At 43.6% G+C, this 25,082-nt stretch overlaps 2 protein-coding genes across 6 annotated transcripts in view; both read right to left on the minus strand.

Moving 5' to 3' along the window:
* The window catches only part of LOC110079230 (uncharacterized), a 92,368-nt gene extending 67,297 nt beyond the window's left edge, over positions 1-25,071 (minus strand). For all 3 annotated transcript variants that reach the window (XM_072984760.2, XM_072984767.2, XM_078378902.1), the window contains exons 1-2: positions 25,039-25,071; positions 23,483-23,576 (exon numbers count right to left, since the gene is read on the minus strand). The gene's annotated coding sequence lies outside the window, so the exon portion shown is untranslated. The remainder of the gene's footprint in view (positions 1-23,482; positions 23,577-25,038) is intronic.
* LOC110079283 (uncharacterized) lies at positions 943-25,082 on the minus strand. 3 transcript variants are annotated; one of them, XM_072984786.2, is made up of 4 exons: positions 25,039-25,082; positions 23,483-23,576; positions 20,769-20,827; positions 943-11,845 (listed from the first exon to the last, which is right to left on the minus strand). In XM_072984786.2, the coding sequence occupies exon 4, from the start codon at positions 11,636-11,638 to the stop codon at positions 9,791-9,793; it is 1,848 nt and encodes a 615-aa protein (XP_072840887.2). In that variant the 5' UTR covers positions 11,639-11,845; positions 20,769-20,827; positions 23,483-23,576; positions 25,039-25,082; the 3' UTR covers positions 943-9,790. The 3 variants fall into 3 exon arrangements, with proteins under 3 accessions (XP_072840887.2, XP_072840888.2, XP_072840886.2); XM_072984787.2 differs by lacking the exon at positions 25,039-25,082 and adding an exon at positions 22,704-23,398 and having other exon boundaries at positions 23,483-23,582; XM_072984785.2 differs by lacking the exon at positions 20,769-20,827.

The raw sequence follows: 25,082 nt of genomic DNA on the forward strand, positions 1-25,082 counted from the left end.
ATTCATCAGAAGAGACCCTGCATCTTCTCCACATGTCCACACAGTTATACACATGCACAATATACATATAGCCATTACACATGCACAATATACATATAGCCAATCAGTGAGGACATTGCATCAGCCCAGACGCTACTTCATTTAATACACATACTGCATGACTGAGCCTTTTGCACACCTGTCAAATATGTCTGCTGGTTATTATAGGCCTTGTTCTGCCTCAGTGTGGAAATTATCCTTGACAAGCCGTAACATCTCAGCAGACATCTAGGAACAGCACTTCTCTACTCTTTTTTGGGGATATTAAAGAGTACTCAATAGATTTCTTTCCAACTATAGATTTAAATGACATTCCTCCATGGAGGCCAGTCATAGTGACAGAAATAAAAACCCTGATTAGAAGCATGAAATCAGGTAAGGCCCTGGGAATAGATGTCATTCTCTCTGAAATTCTAAAGGGTAACATGGATTGGTGGGCACCTCTGTTGGGAAACTTGTTTTCCCATACAGTGGGGTCTTGACTTATGAACGGCCTGAGTTGCGTACTTTTTGAGTTGCATACTGCTCCGTCGGCAAAAATCCATTTTGACTTGCGAACGGAGAATTGACGTAAGAACCAAAAAGTAGAAAGAAAAAAAGCGGTAGAGGCAGGGAAAGCAGGAAATTCAAACTGCTGTCGTTCATCCATTGGCCAGGGCAGTGCCTAGGACCAAATAAGGGCAAAAAACAAAGGGGGAGAGGCAGGGAAAGTGGCAGATTCGAGCTGCTTTCATTCATCCGTTGGCCAGGGTTAGAGAGAACAGTGCTGTAGCCTGCTTCCTCGCTCATCCCAGCGGTTACAGTGCTGTATTCAGCGAGTCTGCCTGGTACAGTACTGTAGGTACTGTACTGTATTGGCTGGTACTGCCTTACAGTACCGGGCTGTATTTTTTTTTAAAAATGTTATTTTTTATTTTTTCATTTTTGATTTTTTCATTTTTGGTTTTTTCATTTTTGACTGTATTTTTTTAAGCGGAGAAGCTGCCTGTTCCGGGTGAGTACTGTACAGTAATGGGCTTTTTGCAGCTTGGTGGGGGTGGTTAGGGCTAGGTGGGGGGGTTAAAGTATGTTTCTGTGCTCTGATCGGTCTTTCCGTTTTGCTGCCCTTTTTAATTTTGCCCTTTGGATCTGGGTAAACGTGTTGCAGGACTCAAAATGCATTCCTTCCGTTTCTCCTCCCTTTTTAAAATGAATGCTTTCTTTTTAAAAATGAATGCTTTGCCTCTGTTCCCTTCTGTTTTCCCTGCCCTATTGTGCTGTGTGATTTAAGGACACGTGTTGTGGGACTCCAAATGCATTTCTTCCGTTTCTCCTCCCTTTTTAAAATGAATGCTTCCTTTTAAAAAATGAATGCTTTACCTCTGTTCCCTTCTGTTTTCCCTGCCTTACTGTGCTGTGTGATTTAAGGACACGTGTTGTGGGACTCCAAATGCATTTCTTTCGTTTCTCCTCCCTTTTAAAAATGAATGCTTCCTTCTTAAAAATGAATGCTTTGCCTCTGTTCCCTTCTGTTTTCCCTGCCTTATTGTGCTGTGTGTTTTAAGGACACGTGTTGTGGGACTCCAAATGCATTTCTTCCGTTTCTCCTCCCTTTTTAAAATGAAATGCTTCCTTTTAAAAAATGAATGCTTTGCCTCTGTTCCCTTCCATTTTCCCTGCCTTACTGTGCTGTGTGATTTAAGGACACGTGTTGTGGGACTCCAAATGCATTTCTTCCGTTTCTCCTCCCTTTTTAAAATGAATGCTTCCTTTTAAAAAATGAATGCTTTACCTCTGTTCCCTTCCGTTTTCCCTGCCTTATTGTGCTTTGTGATTTAAGGACACGTGTTGTGGGACTCCAAATGCATTTCTTCCGTTTCTCCTCCCTTTTTAAAATGAATGCTTCCTTTTTAAAAATGAATGCTTTGTTTTTTTAAATGAATCCCTTCCGTTTTCCTGCCTTCTAAACTGTGTTGTGTGATTTAAGGACACGTGTTGTGGGACTCCAAATGCATTCCTTCCGTTTCTCCTCCCTTTTTAAAATGAATGCTTCCTTTTTAAAAATGCTTTGCCTCTGTTATGAATCCCTTCCGTTTTCCCTGCCTTCTAAACTGTGTTGTGTGATTTAAGGACACGTGTTGTGGGACTCCAAATGCATTATTTCCTTAGAATCTGAACATTTTCTACCCATGATGCATGCATGTTTTTCCCCTTTGAATGCACTGGAAAATGGGAAATGGAAAATGGGCTTCTGATGTTTGCTATGCTGGATGGCATGCTGTAAAATAGGTAGCCTGGCAGGGAGGGAGGCTTTAAAATGCAGTTAAGACTCAAGTGTGAAGTTAAAGTTTAAGACTCCATTCTGTGGGGAAAATTTATGCTGTTATGCTGTTACAATGTATATGTCTGTGGCAGTAGCAAATGTATATATCTATGGCAATGGCAGGCCTCATGCTAAAACTGCAAGTCACTAGCTTCCAGTAACATGATTCATTAAACTGCTGTTTACCTATCTCTGGATAATGTAGTTAAAGTGTTCGTGTATTCAGGAACTTGTCTAACTTGTCTGTGTATTTGGATGTTATCTGTGTCTGTTTACTATTAGCTGTCTGTTTACCAGCCTGTCTGTTGATTCCGGCTGTGTATTCAGGAAATTAAATGCCTCTGTTTAAAATAGTATTGATTAACTAGAGCAAATGTAGTAGGAAAACAATAAAAGAGGAGGAGGCAAGGGATCGAGAGTTTCCCTCTGAACAGCTGCCACACACTCATCGACAAGGCCTGGCAGGAAGTCACAGCCAGGACCTTGAACTCCGCCTGGAAGAAACTCTGGCCAGAATGCATTGCAGACAGTGCCACGGAGGGGACTGATTCACAGCTGGTGAGTGACATCGTCACCATGGGTGAAGGCATTGGTCTGGAAGTTGACGAGGACGACGTAGAGGAGCTTGTGGAAGAACATGAAGAGGAGCTGACAACAGAAGAACTGGCAGAACTGCAAGCCGAGCAGCACAAGGCTCTTGTGGAGGAGCATTCCACAGAGGAAGAGAAAGTGCAGGTAAGCAGCAAGGAGATCAAATCCATCTGCCAGATGTGGACCAAGTGCCAGCAATTCTTCGAGAGGCACCACCCAAACAGGACTGTCACAGGAAGACTTATGGACATGGTGAACGACAATGTGGTCAGCCACTTCAGAAAGATCCTTCACCACAGGAAAAAACAGACCACATTAGACCGATTTTTCACTAGGATGGAGCCTGCAGGAAAAAGACAGAGAAAGGAACCCCCTGCAGAAGATGACCCAGAGGAGGGGACCTTGCAGTGATGTCCTCCAGAAAGAAGACAACGAAAGATAAGTTGGTTGGTGGGTGGGTGGGTTGGTTGGTTTTTTTGGTTAAAAGTTGCTTTGTTCCTGATTTGTTTAAAAGTTGCTGTTTTTAAAAATGTTGTTAAAATGTGTTGATTGATGTGTTTTAGTCTCCAAAATCCCTCCCTTCTCTCTCTCTCTCTCTCTCTCTCTCTCTTTGTCTGAGGGGTCTGTGTGCCCCAGTGATGACCATTTTGTGCTTCAAAGCACAAACCTTTGTCTGAGGGGTCTGTCTCCCCCAGTGATGACCTTTCCTTCCTTCCTTCCTTCCTTCCTTCCTTCCTTCCTTCCTTCCTTCCTTCCTTCCTTCCTTCCTTCCTTCCTTCCTTCCTTCCTTCCTTCCTTCCTTCCTTCCTTCCTTCCTTCCTTCCTTCCTTCCTTCCTTCCTTCCTTCCTTTCTCTTTCTGGCATTCTGGCTTGCTTGCAAAGCCCAGGTCAAGGTGTGAGTTCCACACTGCAAGGTGTGGCTTCCACACTGCAAGGTGTAAGTTGCACACTGCAAGCTGTGAGTTCCACGCTCCTGCCCCTGTGTCTTTGTGGTGAAGAATTCTGTGGGTCAGGCATTCTGGCTTGCTTGCAAAGCCTTGGTCAAGGTGTGAGTTCCACGCTGCAAGGTGTGGCTTCCACACTCCTGCCCCTGTGCTGAAGAATTCTCTGGGTCAGAATGCTGGCTTGGCAAGAAATGGCTAAGGTGTGACTTCCAGAGTCCTGCCAGTGTGTCTTTGTGCTGAAGAACTGTGTGGGTCAGGCATTCTGGCTGGCTTGGCAAGAAATGGCTAAGGTGTGACTTCCAGAGTCCTGCCCCTGTGTCTTTGTGCTGAAAAAAATCAGCACATGCTTTAAAACATGTTTGAAAATTGGCATCCTTGAAAAAAAGGGTTTCAAAAGTGCTTTGCAAAGTGTTCCCTGCTTTCCTGAACTTTTCTTGACCTAAGAAAAAAAAGAAACAAAATATCCCCCTCTAGTGGCCGAAGGCAGAATAGCAGCTTCCCATTAGTTTCTATGGACGGAAAAGAGCAGATACGGATCAAATGGTTTTCAATGCATTCCTATGTCCCCCAGCTTATTTAATTTATATGCAGAATACATCATGCGGAAGGCTGGACTGGAGGAATCCCAAGCTGGAATTAAGATTGCTGGAAGAAATATCAACAACCTCCAATATGCAGATGATACCACTCTGATGGCAGAAAGTGAGGAGGAACTAAAGAACCTTGTAATGAGGGTGAAAGAGGAGAGTGCAAAAAACGGTCTGAAACTCAACATCAAAAAAACTAAGATCATGGCCACTGGTCCCATCACGTCCTGGCAAACAGAAGGGGAAGATATGGAGACAGTGACAGATTTTACTTTCTTGGGCTCCATAATCACTTCAGACGGAGACAGCAGCCACGAAATTAAAAGACGCCTGCTTCTTGGGAGGAAAGCGATGACAAACCTTGACAGCATCTTAAAAAGCAGAGATATCACCTTGCCAACAAAAGTCCGAATAGTCAAAACTATGGTTTTTCCTGTAGTGATGAATGGAAGTGAGAGCTGGACCATAAAGAAAGCTGACTGCCAAAGAATTGATGCCTTTGAATTGTGGTGCTGGAGGAGGCTCTTGAGAGTCCCCTGGATTGCAAGGAGAACAAACCTATCCATTCTAAAGGAAATCAACCCTGAGTGCTCACTGGAAGGACAGATCCTGAAGCTGAGGCTCCAATACTTTGGCCATCTCATGAGAAGGGAGGACTCCCTGGAAAAGACCTTAATGTTGGGAAAGTGTGAAGGCAAGAGGAGAAGGGGATGACAGAGGATGAGATGGTTGGACAGTGTCACCGAAGCAACCAACATGAATCTGACCCAACTCCGGGAGGCAGTGGAAGATAGGAGGGCCTGGCGTGCTCTGGTCCATGGGGTCACGAAGAGTCGGACACGACTAAACGAACGAACGATGGGAAATGCAGATTTGACCTGCAAAATCTTTGACTTGCGAACCACCTTCCAATACGGATTAAGTTCGCAAGTCAAGACCCCACTGTATTAATAACTCAGGTAAATTTCCCACCGCTTGGTCCGAAGCCAAAATAAGACATAAGACATAAGACATAAGAAATTTATTTGTCATTGCGCTCACAAGTGGGTGCAACGAAATGAGGTGCTCTTCCCCAAGGTAAAACTGGACAACACTACAAAAAAAAGTTAAAATATACACAACTTTCACCATCCAAATATAGATACCCCGTTTTCTCTCAGCAATTAAAATCCACCAAAAACCTATGGCCCCACATTTAAACTCAATACTGCACTTGGGTAAAAACTGTTCTTGAATCTGCTTGTCCTTGCTTTCAATACCCTGAATCTCCTTCCTGATGGTAATAGTTTAAAGAGCTGATATCCTGGATGAGAGGAGTCTTTCAGTATGTTAGATATCTTCCTCTTACATCTGTTCTTATACAGTTCTTCCAAAGAGGGGAGTGAACAGCCAATGATGTTTTGGGCTGTCTTAATCACCCTTTGAATTGCCTTTTTCTCTGCCACTGTGCAGCTCGTGAACCATACACAGAGACAGTAGGATAATATGCTCTCAATCGAACTCCGATAGAAGGTGATTAACAAACTCTCAGTCAATTGTTGCTTTCTAAGAATCCTTAGAAAATACAACCGTTGTTGTGCCTTCCTGATTAACGCAGCGGTGTTTGCACTCCAAGTCAGGTCATTTGTTATGATAGTCCCAAGAAATTTACATTCAACCACCTGTTCCACACAAACTCCATCTATATACAGTGGCTGAATGTCTGCTCTTTTTTTCCTATAGTCCACTATGAATTCCTTGGTTTTTTGGATGTTAAATAAAAGATTGTTTTTTTTGCACCAGCGGGATAGCTGTAATACCTCGTCCCGATACGCAGACTCATCATCCCCAGAGATAAGTCCTACTAGTGTAGTATCGTCTGCAAATTTGATAATCCTATTACTGGGATGGTTATTGGTGCAATCCGATGAATAAATGGAGAACAGTAGTGGACTAAGGACACAGCCTTGTGGAGTGCCAGTGCTGAGTATCTTGTCAGTAGAGATGTAGTCATTCAGTTTAACCCTTTGTGGACGATTTGTCAAAAAATCCAAAATCCACAGACAGATAGAATCTGGAAAATCAAGATCTTTAAGTTTGTCTATTAATCTGTGGGGTATAATGGTGTTAAAAGCAGAGCTAAAGTCCGCGAACAGCATTCTTACATAATTCCCTTGTGTTTCCAAGTGGGATAAAGCCATATAAAGCACAGTATTGATCGCATCCTCGGTTGATCTATTTTCTTTATAAGCAAACTGAAGCCCATCAAAGGGATCAGGAAGGCAGGAGATAATATATTTCCGAACTAACTGCTCAAAGCACTTCATTAAGATTGAAGTTAGTGCCACCGGCCTGTAGTCATTCGGACTGTTTGTAGGCAACTTTTTAGGCAGTGGAACGATGACGGAAGCCTTGAGACAGACGGGAACTGCGCATAGTGTCAGGGATCGATTAAAAATTACAGTCCATATCCCGGCTAGCTGATCAGCACAGTCTTTTACCACCCGACCAGGAATTAAGTCGGGTCCAGCTGCTTTTCTGGAGTTAACCACTTTCATAGTCTGTCTCACATCCTAATAATAATAATAATACCTATCTTTAAGAAAGGAGAAAGAGGAGACCCAACTACAGACCAATCAGTCTACTCTCTGTGCTGGGTAAATTGTACTCCAATCATTTAAGTCAAAGACTACTTACTTGGATAGAGGAGGAAAATATCTTGGGGGAAGGAACAGGCAAGATTTAGAAAGGGTAGATCAGCAATCGCTCACTGTATGATTTTGAGACATCTTGTGGAGAAATATATGTCCTCTCATAGTAATAGGCTTTATACTGCATTCTAGACTTAAAATCAGCCTTTGGTTCTGTTCCAAGAGATATGCTATGGTCAAAATTATATAAAACCTCTATAGATCAGAGACTCCTATATCTCATTAAATGTCTTTATCAGGGCACCACACTTCGTGTTAGATCTGGTACAGAAGGAAACCTGACGAAATCTATTCAGGCTAAAAGGGGTTCAACAGGGCTGTATATTAGCCTCTACATTATTTAACCTCTATTTAAATTATCTGTTTGGGTGGCGTCTTGGAACAGACTTCCATCCTCCTAGACTGGTAAAGATCAAATGCCCCCTACTGCTTTATACAGATGATACTGTTCTTCTGTCACTATCGAAAATAGGCCTTAAACAGCCGATCTGTACATTTGTGACCTACTGTAAGAAAAACCAATTGGTTATAAATTTTGTTAAAACCAAAATTATCGTTTTTGCTCAAGTCTGTAACACCAAGAAATTGGACAAATAATGGTACTTGCATTGAGCAAGTAAAACAGCTAAAGTATCTAGGTATTATATTCCACCATAAACTTGGGCTGCCCATGGATGGTCCATAATCCAAGCAGCCCAGAACATGCAGAAAGCTGTCTTGCGGTTTTTTTTTCTTTACTAAGGGGGGACAATTTATATCAGCTGCTATCCAAGGTTTTAAGCTCAAGATTCTGACCCAATGCTATATGGTATACCAACTTGGATTTTAGGATTTCACACAAATATAGAGAGTGTTCTTTCAATTTTCCCAAGATCCATTCTGGGAATACCAAGATGCGTCCCTGCAGATGCCTTATGATTAGAGACTGGTCTAACATCACTAGCGCTTGGCTCTTTGCTTTTAGATATTGGAATAAGGTAATACATGCTGATCCCTCCATGGGATATCTTAACCTTCTACAAAAAGATGTCAATAATAGCTCATGGCTTAAAGCTTTTCCAGCCAAACTGCATCTATTAGGGCTCTTTACAGACTTTCTTTATGCCCAGGAGTCCAAGGCAGTCAACTCTATCTTAGAAAAGCGGATCTGAGACATTGGCTTCCAGTATTCTACTTCAATGGCAACAAAACATGCTCCATCTTGCACCTTGGCCTAAATTATAATTTCTCCCACAGTGCCAGGTATTTGGAGAACTTGATGATCCCAAAATACAGGCACGTCTTAAGAGCCCGATTTAACTGTCTCCAATCCGTAATTTTAGATGCGCAATATTTGGGCAATCCTTATGAAAAAAGATTGTGTCTTTAAGGATAGAGAAACAGCAACTTTGAAGCACATCCTTTTTGAGTGCAATTTTTACAGCAATGAGCGTATCAAATTCCTCAAGCCCATAATGTCTTACTAGACAGGACTCTGATTTGGCTTATAAAATATTTATTAAGTGACACAAACAAGATAACCACTAAATCAGTGGCCAGATTCCTTCTCTCTGCCCAAATATGAAAGACAATCTTGACCTCTGCCTAACCCTGTCATAAAAAAACAATGTATGAGTAATCTATGTTATTAATTTATCTTGAAATGTTTTAATTGCTTCCATTTATTTTAAATATTACATGTATGTATCCTATTGAGTCAGAGACCGCAAATAAAGATTAACTGATTGTATATAATAATAATATTAAACAATGTATGGGTAATCGATTTTATCAACTTATACTGTTTTAGCTATCTTGAAATATTTTAAGTGCTTCAATTAATTTTAAATATTACATGTATGTATCCTAATGGGTCGGAGACCACAAATAAAGATTGATTGATTGAAAAGGGTTGTCATAAGCCAGCATAGGCTTGACAGCACATAATTATTTTATATATTGGAATAAAACAATTACCCCTTTAACGGCTGTTATAGGTTTTCAGGGCTTTTTGGCCGTGTTCTGAAGGCTTTTCTTCCTAACATTTCACCAGTCTGTGTGGCCGGCATCTTCAGAGGTCAGAAGTCTGTACTCTGATGCAGTTTGTGGGACAGTTGAGGTAATTAAGGTGATCAGCGTGTTTTTTGTTGTGGGAGTATTTTGTGATAAGGTGGAGAGATTATCTGTCACTGTCATTGATGGGTGTCGTTAGCTGGTCTTTTGTATGCAGTGATCACTTGTGATCCTTGTGGCTGGGTAGAGTTTGCTGATCTTTTACAGGCTGTATTTTTCAATGCTGGGAGCCACACTTTGTTTAGTTTTAGACTTTCTTCTTTTTTGTTGAAGCTCTGTAGGTGTTTGTGGATTTCAACAGCAGCCCTGTGCAGTGTAACATAATGATTGCTGGTGTTGTCCAGTACTTCTGTGTTTTGAATCACACAAACTACTGAAAAGGACAAAAAGCTGATTTCACAGCTACAAAAACTCAACTATCCCACAAATTGCACCAGAGTACAGAGTGAGTTCTGAAGATGCCTGCCACAGAGACTGGAAAAATGTTGGGAGGAAAAATCTTCAGAGCACGGCCAAAAAGCCCAAAAAACCTACAACAACCATCGGATCCCGGCTGTGAAAGCCCTCGAGAAAAAAAGTACCCCTTTAATGTTTATGCTTTTCACCAGTGTGGGTTCTATGATGTGAACTAAGGGCTTTGCCGTCACTGAAGCTCCTTCCACATTCCATGCATTTATACGGTTTCTCCCCTGTGTGAGTTCTTTGATGTGTATTAAGGTGAACTCTCTGACTGAAGTTCCTTCCACATTCCATACATTTATAGCACTTCTCTCCAGTGTGAGTTCTTTGATGGGAACTCAGGTGAACTTTCTGACTGAAGTTCTTTCCACATTCCATACATTTATATGGTTTCTCCCCAGTGTGAGTTTTTTGATGTGAACTTAAGTTACTGCTAAACCTGAAGTTCAATCCACATTCTATGCATTTATAGGGTTTCTCCCCAGTGTGTGTTCTTCGATGTGTATTAAGCTGAGCTCTCTGACTGAAGCTCTTTCCACATTCCATACATTTATATGGTTTCTCTCCAGTGTGAGTTCTTTGATGAGAACTCAGGCTACTGCTCTGGCTGAAACTCTTTCCACATTCCATGCATGTGTATGGTTTCTCTGCTGTGTGTGTTTTTCGATGTAGACTGAGGTGACTGCTTTGGCTGAAGCTCTTTCCACATTCCTTGCATTTATAGGGCTTCTGCCCAGTGTGAGTTCGCTGATGACAGCTAAGACTTTGGCTATGACTGAAGCTTTTTCCACATTCCATGCATTTATATGGTCTCTCGCCTGTGTGAGTTCTTTGATGTGTGTTAAGGTGAGCTCTCTGACTGAAGTTCTTTCCACACTGCATGCATATATACAGTTTCTCCCCAGTGTGAGTTCTTTTATGTAAATTCAGATTGTTCATCTGACGGAATGCCAATCCACATTCCATGCATTTATAAGGTTTCTCCCCAGTGTGAGTTTTTTGATGTGAATGCAGGCCACTGCTAAACCTGAAATTCAATCCACATTCTAGGCATTTATATGGTTTCTCTCCCGTGTGAGTTTTTTGATGTAAATTCAGGCTGTCCTGCCGACTGAAGCTCAATCCACATTTTATGCATTTATATGGTTTCTCTTTTGTGTGAGTTCTTTGATGTAAATTTAAGGTGCTATGCCGACTGAAGCTCAATCCACATTCCATGCATTTATAAGGTTTTTCCCCAGTGTGAGTTTTTTGATGTGAACGCAAGCCACTGCTAAACCTGAAATTCAATCCACATTCTAGGCATTTATATGGTTTCTCCCCAGTGTGAATTTTTTGATGGAAACTGAGGCTACGGCTGTTGGTAAAGCTCTTTCCACATTCCATGCATTTATATGGTTTCTCCCCTGTGTGAGTTTTTTGATGTGAACTGAGACCACAGCTGTGGCTAAAGTTCTTTCCACATTCCATGCATTTATATGGTCTCTCTTCTATGTGCGTTTTTCGATGTGAACTGAGGCTACTGCTGCTCTTGAAGCTCTTTCCACATTCAATGCATTTAAATGGTTTCTCTTCAGTGTGAGTTCTTTGATGAGAACTAAGGCTATTGCTGTGACTGAAGTTTTTTCCACATTCCATGCATTTATATGGTTTCTCACCTGTGTGAATTCTTTGATGTGTATTCAGGCTGCTCCTCTGAGAGAATGTTGATCCACATTCCATGCATTTATATGGTTTCTCTCCTGTGTGAGTTCTTTGATGTGAATTCAGGTTCTCCTTCTGACTGAAGCCTTTTCCACATTCTGTGCATTTATATGGTTTCTCTCCTGTGTGAATTCTTTGATGTCTATTAAGGTGAACTCTCTGACTAAAATTCTTTCCACATTCTAAGCACTTATATGGTTTCTCCTCAGTATCAGTTCTTCGATGTGAACGCAGATTTCTTCTCCCAGTGAAACTCTTTTCACATTCCATGTTTTTCTATGATTTCTCCCTGGGGTGAGTTCTTCAAACTGAACTAGCAGCACTGGTCCAAAGTTGTCCCCACTCTTCAGGCATTTAAGCTGTTTCCCCTCTAGCTCAGATTTTTTTTTCCTAAGCTTTTCTTCCCGGTTTCACACTTGACTCTTTTCAGGGCCAGAAGAAGTGGCTGTATATAATTTTGGCCATCGCGTTTGTTACCTGATGGAGAAAAAAGATGACTTGAGAATGTAGCACAGAGTGTAATCTAAATAGAGGTCAAACCAAAGAGTTTGCTTTGTTTTTGACTCCTTTGAAAGGCATATGTCTCCTGAAGGTTTTACTGCAACATTTGAAAAATTAGCCGTATTGTGAAAACAGCATGGACTCCCCTTGCCTGAATAGATACTTTCCAAAGGGTCAGTGATAGGAAAATATAATTGATTAATATTAACTAACATTCGACATAATAGTAATTATGGGCCATCAAGTCAATTCTGATTGATGGCAACCCTTTTTTCAGGGGTTTCTAGGTAGAGAACACTCAAAAGTCATTCCCCATTCCCTGCTTCTGGGACTGTGCAGTTTCCCGAAGGCCACACAGGCTGACCTTAACCATGGGAAGCACAGCGGGGAACCTCTGGTTCTGCAACCAGATATTTAAACCACTGACCTATTCAGCCAGCTAACTCAGAATTGAGGTTTTACTTGAAAGGTTCAATGGTTTATTTGGAAGTTTCCTCCACTGTACTTAATTTAAAGGCATTGCAAGTGCATAAACGTATTTAAAATGGTGAACCTGTGAAAGGACAAGGGGAAGAGCTAAGAGAACCTGGATTAATAATGATTCCATAGCAACGCTTCTGAATTCTGTAGAACCAGATCAGAGCTTTGTTGTAACTGATGTGGGTGATGCATGTGGATACATCTGTTCCTTGGTGGTGATTTGATTACTATTTTGAAACTTGCTGCTTGACTCGGTGGGTTTGTGTTCCCTCAGCTAGAGCCAGCCTACTGTGTGTTTCTGTGTGTGTAAGTAAAGGCCTACTGTTTCCTCTCAGCCCAACCGGCACAGCTAGAGAATAGGCTGATCCTTGAGATCAAGATACTTTACCACTAACCATCTAGACATACTGCTGACCTCTACACAATCACCTTGTAAACTAATTAGAGAGGGCTTTAAGTATGATGGGGTGATATAGAATCAGGACCCTTTGCTTTGCCTTGGCTTGGCTTGGCTGGAGGGCCTCTGACCTTGAAGCGTAAAAGACCTGCAGGCTTTCAGTAAAAATGTAGGAGAGGAGGTTTTTACACTCCAGTGGAGCAAGGCAGGAATTCTTCCATCAGTGGGGCTTGCTAGATGACATTGAAGCAGAGGAAAAAGGAAGAAGAAGCAGGAAGGAGGAGGAGAAGCAGGAGGTGGAATGTGAATGGAATCCATGACCAGAGTGGTAGTGGAGGGTTCAAGGGATCAAGTCCTCAAGAGAAAGCATAAGTAAAGAGACAGAGCAGTGGGGGTTCATGGGGCTAGGTTTAGGTTTAGTTCATGTTTGAAGATTTGTTACTAATTGGGTGTTGCTTTGTTGGGGTATGTCGTCAGAGTATGGGACCAAATAGAGATGATGCTAAAATGGAATGGTTAAGAATTTAAGACTATTCAGTTTGAATGTCAAACTGAATGTCTGCTTGGAGGTTTTATTAGAAAAATATTAAAAGTCTTGAGAAATAAAGATAAAGGAGATACTGTTTTCCTATAGAAACACATTTTAAAAAGAGGAATGATTTTTTTGATGGAGGCAGTTAATGAACTGGAAAACCATAGAAAAGGATATGTACGTAATAATGGCAAGAGATTTTAACATGGTAATGGATGAAGAGGAAGATATATTAAACCCTATAAAAGGTCAAAGAAAGTATAATTTTACAAGGTAAATAAATAAATATTAAATAAAACTGATATGAAAGATTTTTGGAGAGAACTGAAAGGAGAGGCAAAGCAGTTTGCTTTTTCTTCCTCAGCATATAAAAGTTATTCTAGGATAGATTATATATTTACATCTAGTGATTTGTTATCTAGAAGTTGTTAAACACATAGAGTTAATAAAAGTAACAGATCATGCATCGATGAATATGGATTTTAAGGTTATATGTGATTATAAAGAAGTCAGAAGATGGAGGTTACATACAGGTATTTTACAACATAAACATAGTAGAGAAAATGGAGTATGAATTCATGGAAATTGATGGATCAATCCCAGGAAAAATTCTGGAACAGGTCATAAAGCGGTCCTTGTGCAAGCACCTTAAAAACAATGCAGTAATAACTAGAAGCTAACAGACTTGTTAAAAACAAATCCTGCGAAACTAATTTGATTTCATTTTTTGATCAGGTCACCTACTTGATAGACAGAGGGAATGCTGTAGGTGTACCATATCTTGAGTTCAGCAAAGCTTTTGACACAGTGCCCCATGATCTCCTGATTAGCAAGCTAACTAGGTGTGGGCTGGGCATATTAAGGGTCAGGTGGATACACAATTTGCTATAGAATTGTTCTCAGAGGATGATGATGTGGTTCCTCCTCTAACTGGGAGGAGGTAACTAGTGGGGTACCCCAAGGCTCAGTCCTGGTCCCAATGCTCTTCAATATTTTTATTAATGACTTGGATGAGGGAGTGCAGGGAATGCTTGTCTAATTTGCAGATGATACCAAATTGGGCAGAATAGCTAATACCCTGGAAGACAGAAACAAAATTTAAAATGACCTTGGTAAGTTGGAGCACTGGGCCAAAAACAACAGAATGAAATTCAACAGGGAGGAGTGCAAAGTCCTGCACCTCAGAAAAAGAAACCAATTGCAGTTACAAGATGGGGAAAACCTGGCTCAGCATAAAATATGAGCAAGAAGGATTGTGGAATTGTCATAGAACACAAGCTAAATATGAGCCAACAGTGTGCTAGTTTAGACTGCATTAATAGAAGTATACTTTCTATTAGTATTAGTGTTAGTCCCCTTCTATTCAGCACTGGTTAGGGTTAATGTATTGTTTAATGTCTGACTTAGGCAGGGGAGGGAAATATAAGATTGATATAGTGCCAATTTATAAACTACGAAGTGTATGCTTTAAATAGATTTCATAATAGAATCAGACCATCAACTAGAGAAATACAAGTGTGGCCAGTGGGTGCCTCTGAGCAACTTCGAGATTGTTTTAGGAGCACTGAATGGCAACTGTTTGAGGAGGACAATGTTTTATATTGACAGTACTGTTTTATATCAAAAGCTGTATCAACATTGTTGCTACCACCAGACAACTGCTATCAGCAGACAATTACGAGTGTGTTCTAATAACAAGCCTTGGTTAAACAGAGAAGTATGCCTCTTACTAAAAGCCAGAAATGCTGCTTTTCATTCTGGTGATGTGCTACTGTATAGAGAGGTCAGAGTTAAATTGAAAAAGTGTATCAGGGATGCCAAAGCTATGTACAGCTGGAGGATTGAGCAATACCTTGAGAGCTCTGACACTAGTCGGGTATGGCATTGTTGTTTAGTCATTAAGTCATGTCCGACTCTTCATGACCCCATGGATTAGAGCAGTGGTTCTTAACGTGGGCGATAATGCCCCCCAGGGGGCAATTTCATTTTTCAGGGGGGCGGTAGAACAAAAAGGGGCGGTGTGGGGGCGCTGGAGCAGAAGGGGGGCGGTAGGGGGGCGCTGGAGCAAGCCAAACCTGTGAAGATGGCTGCAGCCTTTTTACAGTGTGCATGAGTATATATTTTCCTCCAATCTTAATTTAGTTTCAGAGTTTTCATCTTGAAATTTTTAGTTCCTGCATTGCGGGGTTTTTTTATGGCCTTTTTATATTTCTTTTTGCGTCTTAAAATTCGCTTGCAACTAAATCATTAAATGTTACTTTTTGGGGGCTTTTCATTTTCTTGGAATTGAATTTTGTTTTCAGGAGTCATTGGATTTAAGTGTCTTAAATAAATAAATAAATAAATAAATAAATAAATAAATAAATAAATAAATAAATAAATAAATAAATAAATAAATAAATAAATAGGATATCATCACCACGGGGAGGGGGGGCGATGATAACTTCCTCAATGGCTCAAGGGGGCGTTTCTTTCAAAAAGGTTAAAAACCACTGGATTAGAGCATGCCAGGCCCCACTGTCTTCCACTGCCTCCCAGAGTTGGGTCAAATTCATGTTGGTCGCTTTGATGTAGCTCTGATCATGAGCTTCATAGCAAAATTCAAGCTTAAACTGAAGAGAGTAGGAAAAACCACTGAGCTAGTCAGGTATACTCTAAACCAAATCCCTTATGAATACACAGTGGAAGTGAAGAACAGATTTAAGGAACTAGTTTTGGTGGACAGAGTGCCTGAAGATCTATGGATGAAGGCTTGTAACATTGCACAGGTCGCAGCAACAAAAACCATCCCAAAGAAAAGGAAATGCAAGAAAGCAAAGTGGCTGTCCAACGAAGCCTTAGAAGTAGCAGGGAGGAGAAGGGAAACAAAATGCAAGGGAGATAGGGAAAGTTACAGAAAATGGAATGGGGACTTCCGAAAAATAGCAAGGAGAGACAAGAGGGCCTTCTTAAACGAACAATGCAAAGAAATAGAAAAGGAAAAACCAGAGATCTGTTCAGAAAAATTGGAGATATTAAAGGAACATTTTGTGCAAAGATGGACATGATAAAGGCCAAAAATGGTAGGGACCTAACAGAAGCAGAAGACATCAAGAAGAGGTGGCAAGAATACACAGAGGAATTATACCAGAAAGATTTGTATATCCTGGGCAACCCAGATAGTCTGGTTGCTGACCTTGCGCCAGACATCCTGGAAAGTGAAGTCAATAGGCCTTAGAAAGCCTGGCTAACAAGAAGGGCGGTGGAGGTGATGGCATTCCAATTGAACTATTCAAATTCTTAAAAGATGATGTGGTTAAGGTGCTACACTCAATATGCCAGCGAGTTTGGAAAACTCAATATACTGTGTCGAGAGGATTGGAAAAGGTCAGTCTACATCCCAATCCCAAAGAAGGGCAGTGCCAAAGAATGCTCCAACTACCATACAATTGCACTCATTTGACGCACTAGGAAGGTCATGCTCAAAATCCTCCACGGTAGGCTTCAGCAGTATGTGCACCGAGAACTCCCAGAAGTTCAAACTGGATTTCGAAAGGGCAGAGGAACTAGAGACAAAATTGCTAACATGCGCTGGATTATGGAGAAAGCCAGAGAGTTCCAGAAAAACATCTACAGTACTTCTGTTTCATTGACTATGCAAAAGCCTTTGACTGTGTGGACCAAAGCAAACTATGGCAAGTCCTTAAAGAAATGGGAGTGCCTGACCACCTTATCTATCTCCTGAGAAACCTATATGTGGGAGAGGAAGCAAAAGTTAGAACTGGATATGGAACAACTTTTTGGTTCCAAATTGGGAAAGGAGTACGACAAGCCTGTATATTGTCCTCCTGCTTATTTAACTTATATGCAGAATACATCATGCGAAAGGCCAGACTGGAGGAATCCCAAGCCAGAATTAAGATTGCCGGAAGAAATATCAACAACCTCCGATATGCAGATGATACCACTCTGATGGCAGAAAGTGAGGAGGAATTAAAGAACCTCTTAGTGAGGGTGAAAGAGGAGAATGCAAAAAATGATCTGAAGCTCAACATAAAAAACGCACAACCAAGATCATGGTCACTGGTCCCATCACCTTCTGGCAAATAGAAGGGGAAGATATGGAGGCAGCGACAGATTTTACTTTCTTGGACTGCAAGATCATTGCAGATGGTGACAACAGCCACACAATTAAAAGACTCCTGCTTCTTAGGAGGAAAGAGCTTATCTTGCTGGCAAAGGTCTGTATCATCAATGCTATGGTCTGTATCATCAAAGAGATGTATGGAAGCAAGTGCTGGACCATAAAGAAAACTGACAGCCAAATAATTAATGCTTTTCAATTGTGGTGCTGGAGGAGGCTTTTCAGAGTCCCCTGGACTGCAAGTAGAACAAACCTATCCATTCTAAAGGAAATCAACCCTGAGTGCTCACCGGAAGGACAGATCCCGAAGCTGAGGCTCCAATACTTTGGCCATCTCATGAGAAGAAAAGACTCCCTGGAAATGACCCTGATGTTGGGATAGAGTAAAGGCAAGAGGAGAAGGGTACAACAGAGAACGAGATGGTTGGACAGTATCATCAAAGCTACCAACATGAATTTGACCCAACTCTGGGAAGCAGTGGAAGACAGGACAGCTTGGTGTGCTCTGGTCCATGGGGTCACGAAGAGTCGGACACATCGATGACTTAGTCCAATCATCTTGTCCTCTTATGCTTGGCAATCTTGTCTCTTGCAGGGAAACAATGTCCATCTGCAGTCTACTCAGTTCCATGTTGATGACAGCTGTCATCTATATACTGCAGGTCATTAGAAAAGCCAAGAGTCATTGTCTGAACTTTCCCGGTGCCCAACTTTAGGGCAGTTTTCTTATGATTGTTGCATGGTGAAGGGTTATTGATCTGCTTGTTGGCTTTCCCCCTAAAACCTATGCACCCCATGAGGTTAACAGACTGTGGCGAGGTAGCACCTTACTGGCTGGGGATTGCCCAGCTTAAGGCGGGCAGTAGCTACCTAGTGAGGTGCAATGACCTCTCCCAATGTCAGAAGTAGGCCCTAGTGTCATGCTCTATGCCAATCAAGCAAAGACTTATAACCAGGAACTGCTACTTCCCGTGTTATTTCGATGCTGTATGTGAGCACGAAGGCTGGGTAAAATAATATGGAGGATAGGCGGTTACCCAAGCAGAAAATCCCCCCTCTCCACATTCCTGAAACAGTCCAATGGAAAGGCAAGAGCCAATGCAACTGGTTCTAGCAATGTTGCAGGAGTTGCCAGAATGACACGAACTGCCTCCAGGACTTCATCTCCGGATTTTGCCTCGAGGTTAATTCCGGAAGCCTTCTCCATCAGTGGATATACCCACAAGGCAGTAGAGGTTTGAAATCAGAGTTTTCCTTCTCCTAGATGGGCTCCCATCGAAGGCTGACGAGCCCCACCTACCTGGCCTGCTCCCTAATAGTGCAGAAGTATGATCCGACCCCTAAAACTTTCCTGCCTCTGAGGTGTATGCAATGCTATTTGGCTTTCCTATTTACCAGATGGTCCCATCATCTCTTGGCAAATAGAAGGGGAAGATGTGGAGGCAGTGACAGATTTTACTTTCTTGGGCTCCATGATCACTGCAGATGGTGACAGCACTCACAAAATTAAAAGATGTCTACTTCTTGGGAGGAAAGCGATGACTAACCTAGACAGCACCTTAAAAAACAGACCTTGCCGACAAAGGTCTGCATAGTCAAAGCTATGATTTTTCCAGGGGTGTATGGAAGTGAAAGCGGAACCATAAAGAAGCCTGACCGTTGAAGAATTGATGGTTTTGAATTGTGGTGCTGGAGGAGAATCTTGAGAGTCCCCTGGATTGCAAAGAGAACAAACCTATCCATTCTGAAGGAAATCAATCCTGAGTGCTCACTGGAAGGACAGATCCTGAAGCTGAGGCTCCAATACTTTGGCCATCTCATGAGAAGAGAAGACTCCCTGGAAAAGACCCTGATGTTGGGAAAGTGTGAAGGCAAGAGGAGAAGGGGACGACAGAGGACAAGATGGTTGGACAGTGTCATCGAAGCGACCAACATGAATTTGACCCAACTCCAGGAGGCAGTGGAAGACAGGAGGCCCTGGCGTGCTCTGGTCCATGGGGTCACGAAGAGTTGGACATGACTTAATGACTAAACAACATTTTTTTCTAATTAAGTTTGCCTGTCATACGGTTTTGTATCATGAGAGAAAGACAAAGCACGGAGTTCCTGTCAGGTGTCTCTCATTCTCTCCAGAGGGCAACATCTATGCTTCCACCAAGTACACAAAGAGTCAGACACGACTTAACAACTAAACAACACTGATATTAATATGAGGTTTGGAGACTGTACCTCTCTTAATGCAGCCTAAATTGTATTGACCTTTTTCGCAGCCACATCACAATGTTGGCTCATCTTTGGTTTGTGATCGAAGATGATTCCAAGGTCCTTCTTGCTTCTAGTATGGCTGAGCCAGGTACCTCCCGTCTTGTAACGGTGTGAAATAGTACGGGAACCCATGGAACCCAGAGACACTCCAGCGGTCAAGAGGTCAAGGGGTGGAGCAGGAGTCCCCCAGCACCACTGGTGATATTATCACAGAGATATTATCACAGAGCGACACCACACAATGTAAAATCCCAGAAGTTGACTCCCTTTGTTCACCAGTCCACTGCTTCTCTCCCAAACCCAAGGCAGTGGTCAGGGCTATTTTTCAACAATTGTGAATGGCAGGGAGCAGAAGAGAGGGCGTCCTGTGTAGACCATCTTCACTCCTCCCAGTCTTGCTGTCGATATTCAGGCTGCCCTTTCCTATGGGAAGCTTGGCAACTTCTTCTCCTGCTGGAAACACAGGCACAACATTGTGCAGCAATACCGGACCATTTTTTAAAAATCGTGGCTACAGAAGCACAATATCCCACATTCATACTGTCAAGTTATATAAAATAAGCCAAATAAAACAGAACCTGAAATTTACAGCCATGAACACTGAGCACAGAGATCACATACAAAGTATCAGCAGGTGTGCCCGACAAAGACACTGGAATACACAAATTAAGAACGAAGATGACAGCAGGTCTCTGACAACCGACTGGACAGTGGGGTAGTCTATATGGACACTGGGTAATGATTTCTTTCTCTTGGCTAATGCAGAGGGTTGTGGACTGTTATGCTGTTGCTGCTGTATATAAATGTCAATAGACTTAGTTGCTAGAAGTCTAGTGCCTCTGCCTGATTTTCTTCACTGCTGGGACTGGAACAAGGAGCTTCGGCAACAGACGCTGCTAAAAAGCTATGCCACTCTGACATAACCACTATGTAGGCTGATGAAGAGTTCTGGAGGTCTCCAAAGCTTGCACACCAGGCTGGAATTTCAGTTGGCCCTAATGAAGGAAAGCTCACCCACCCAGGATTAACGTCGCTATGTGGAAACATCGCTAAACGGAAAGAAAAACCCCATTTAATGCGTTCCGATGGGGCAAAAACTCACCGTTCAGCGAGGATCCTCCATAGGGGCGGCCATTTTCGCCGCCTCGGTAAGTGAGGAGTCTGTCCAGAAAACAGCGGGGGGGGGGCATTTTGGAACCGCCGATCAGCTGGCATTTTCCCCCAGATGGCCGGCGGGCCCTTCAGAAGGAGCCTCCCAGGAAGAGGAGAAGCGGGAGAAGGAGAGCCAGGTGCCCGGCTGCGCCAGGGCCCTTTCCCTTCCACCTTCCCCCTCCTCCGTCGGGAAGAACAAGCCGACGGCTGCCGGCTTTTGGAAGCAGAGGGGGAGGCGGAGACAAGCGCCCAGCGTGCCAGGGCTCTTTCCCTTCCCCCTTCTCCGTCGGCCCGGGAAGAACAAGCCGACGGCTGGCGGCTTTTGGAAGCAGAGGGGGAGGCGGAGACAAGCGCCCGGCGCGCCAGGGCCCTATTCCTTCCACCTTCCCCATCCTCAGTCGGCCCGGGAAGAACAAGCTGACGGCTGCCGGCTTTTGGAAGCAGAGGGAGAGGCGGAGACAAGCGCCCGGCGTGCCAGGGCCCTTTCCCTTCCACCTTCCCCCTCCTCCGTCGGCCCGGGAAGAACAAGCCGACGGCTGCCGGCTTTTGGAAGCAGAGGGGGAGGCGGAGATAAGCGCCCGGCGCGCCAGGGCCCTTTCCCTTCCACCTTCCCCCTCCTCCGTCGGCCCGGGAAGAACAAGCCGACGGCTGCCGGCTTTTGGAAGCAGAGGGAGAGGCGGAGACAAGCGCCCGGCCCGCCAGAGCCCTTTCCCTTCCACCTTCCCCCTCCTCCGTCGGCCCGGGAAGAACAAGCCTATGGCTGCTGGCTTTTGGAAGCAGAGGTGGAGGCGGAAAATTTAAAAACTGTGGGAACATTGGGGAAAAATCATCAACCCAGACATCTGTGTGTGTGTGTGTCTGTCTATATGTGTGTTTGAACATCTCTGTGTGTGTATGAATGTGGTCTATTGACCACTTGCTTAAAGCAAATGGCATCTTCTCCAAAATCCATGCCTGGGGCCCTAATAATGCACAAATGCCCACACCCACACCCTGCAATCTTCCCATCTCTTGTTACTTTCCAGAGGCGGTGCAAACCTTCCCTCTTCCCTGTGAGAACTTCCCTGCAGGAGCCCTTCTTGAGGAAGAGACTGCACGCCTTCCTCCTCCTTGGCTCTCCAGCTTTCCCTTCCCTTCCTTTCAAGGGTAGCTGAGGCTCAGCGCCTGGCCAGGGGAACCCTGCCCTGGTCATCACAGGAAGAAGCCAAAGAGATACAGGAAGAAGGTTAGCGGGTGTTCTGCTAGGATAGCATCAATCCTGCAAAAACAATTCTCAGAACTTGGAAGAGGTCATCAAGGATCACTTTCCCTCTCATAGTGGGAGAAACAGCATCCTTTGGAATATTAATCCCCTTAATTCTGCAGCGGAAACTCATGGTGGAGAATGAAGAGAACGTGTTTCTCTCCAGCTTCAGCAACTAATATCTTTTTAAGATGTGCCTGAGATGTCATATGGAAAGATAACGAATGCTCCCCAAATCAATCAATCAATCAGTCAATCAATCAATCAATCAATCAATTGGAACCCACCAAAAAGACTCCATGGATGGAAAAAAGGTCAACTCTAGCAAAGAAGCGAGAAGAATGAGGTGGCTCTTTTCCATCTTTCTCTCTCCAACAATCCCCACATGCAGGAGTGAATTCTTCACCCTCTTGCATCCCAAAACAGGAAAGGAGAAATTCAGGGGAGGCCCCATGCTAGGCTGTTCAGGGTTGGAATCTCACCGACAGCACCTGCTCTTGGTGACCACAGATTTGAGCCCAGCAGGAGTGGGAACAAAAAAACACACACACTCTGCACATGTTCAGAGAGGTACTGCTGTAGACAATAAAACCGGGACTCACACAACCCGGCTTCAAACCCCCATTTAGCCAGGGAACTCACAGGGTGTGCTTGCTTTCACAAACCAGAGGTCTCCTGAACTGGGTTGGTTGGAAGTTGCTTAATAGACGACACAATGAAGTTGACAGAAGAGTCTCAAAGCATATGGGGATTTCATGTCACTGTTTTGATACTGTCATGGGGTCAAAATTTTTTAACTCAAATAGAGTTAGCATAGCAAGTGCAACTAATCAAGAAAACTGGAAAGTCATCTTGTATCAACAGACGATGGAAGTTGTAAGAGAACAATGTAACGTAATTTGTCGTGGGCTGATGTGGATATAAATGAGTAGCAAGACATGCACCATTTGGTTGAGTTTGAGAGCTTATGTTATCCTGAACTCAACTACTCTGAGAGCTCACATTTCCTCAAAGACAGAGAAGCTGCCCGTTGGTATCTCTCTCTCTCTCTCTCTCTCTCTCTCTGTATATTTGGAAATAGACAAGTGAAGGGAACTATTTGTTTGAGACTTCTGTTCCACCAAGACTGAAGAACTTGGGGGAGAACGTTTCAAATGCTGACATTTCACACCAACTCAGTCCCTTGCGCTGTCACGCCCATCTCGGTGGCCCCTCGTGCCCTCATCAGGTACCATGGAAGATTTGGTAGAAGGTGCCCTCCAAATGCTCCTGATGCTTCCTGCGATTGGGCTGAAATTCTCTGAAATGCTGATGTAAGCTTTACAACGTCTCGCATCCTGCTAATCATAGGGTTATCGTTTAATAAATAATCAAACAAACACAGTGGTGCTTCTCATCCCAAAGAATGAAAGAGATCTAACCTGCCATTCAAGTTTTAGGGGGGCTTTGGAGTTTGAGTCTTGTCTTATGGTCCAGAGAATAGCCGGGAGAGCATCAGCTCAGTAACATCCCATCCTAGGGAGAAAAGAAAAAAAAAACCAAATCATTTTGGAGCCTTCTTGGATGGACAAAACCAAAACCTTTCCCTTAGCCTAGAAGCCTTTGCCTTTTTGACATTCTGGAGCATTCTATTCTTCAAAAAATACTTTCCAGTTAATGAATGTGGGGGGGATTGTGTGCTTCTATACCCATGATTCCAAAACCCAGGAAATAGCCCAAAACTGCTGCACAATATTGTGACTGCCTTGCCAGCAGGAAAAAGGATGTCATGCCTGACAGAGCAAAGGGTGGCTGAAAGTTGACAACACCCAAGGTAAGCTGTCCAGATGGTCTACTCTGAAGGAGACCCCCTTTTGCTCGTTACCATTCACAGCCCTGACCAAGGCTTTGTGTCTGGGGAAGGAGTGGTCACTTGAAGAAAAAGGGAGTCAGCTTCTGGGATTTTCCCTTGTGTGGTTTCACGCTGTGAACGGCAGTGGTGCTTGGGGGGGGGGGCTCCTGTTCAAACCCTCCACCCTCAGCCTGTGGAATGTTTCAAGTTTCCATTAATTCCCCGTACTATACCACAGAGGCATGAAAAACTGGAAAGAGGCTATCTGGAATGTTATTATTATGTCTTATTATTTTATATGTCTGTGATTTTATCATGATTTTATTTGATCATATTTGTATTTTAAACAATTGTGACAGCTTTTAGCTAATACAATAAGCTTGAACTTGACTTGGCTATCCGGAATGTTGTGGTTCGGCACCACCCATGTGAGGATGACACACAACTCCGCCTGCTTTTTAAGATCTTCCAGCTGGCCCTTCTCTCAGCCTCTCAAGCCTCCAACGTCTAGCCGTCCCCTGCGCCAATGAAAACAGTAAGACATAAACAAGCAGAGGATAAAAGTCATTTTGACTGAATGCATGAATTCTAAGCTAATTAACAATCTAATGACTGAATTGCAAGGGCCAGCTGTGGGGTGGAGATGGGGACATGCAGAGGCTGCCGTGTAGGAGGGCAGACTAAGGGGCCCGAGTTGGGCGCCCTCCCAGCTCACCCCCTATCTTCTTCCCTCCTCCAAGCCCCATTTCTCTGGGGCCCCTCCTATCCCACCCCCACCCTTTTGCAGCCCCCCCTCCTCCCAAAAGGCGCCTCTTTTCCCACTTACAGCTTTCCAGGAACTTCCCTCAAGCTTTCCAACAAAAGGGGTTGGGGGGGGGGGAATTGGTGTCGCGTTCAGACTTCAGCTGGAGGTGGGAGGGGAAAGAAACAACCACAACGGGGGAAGGAGAGGCGAGCCTGAGGGGACTCATGGGGAAACACACACAGATTATCACCCTCCAGAGGAGACGAGAAACGGAAAGCCCCCTCCTGCCCCCTCTGAGGAGTGGGGGGGTGAGGTGGGGGGCTATTTCTCTCCCCTTTGAGAGAATCTCTTTGTAGGGACCCCCCCACTGCCCTCTCCCCCCTCCAGGGCCCATCGCCCACCTCCGTCCAGATCCTCAGACGGGGAAGTCTACGCGGGAAAGCGG

This window comes from Pogona vitticeps, chromosome 7 (genome assembly GCF_051106095.1).
Source record: "Pogona vitticeps strain Pit_001003342236 chromosome 7, PviZW2.1, whole genome shotgun sequence".
In the NCBI taxonomy this organism is placed as follows: domain Eukaryota; kingdom Metazoa; phylum Chordata; class Lepidosauria; order Squamata; family Agamidae; genus Pogona; species Pogona vitticeps.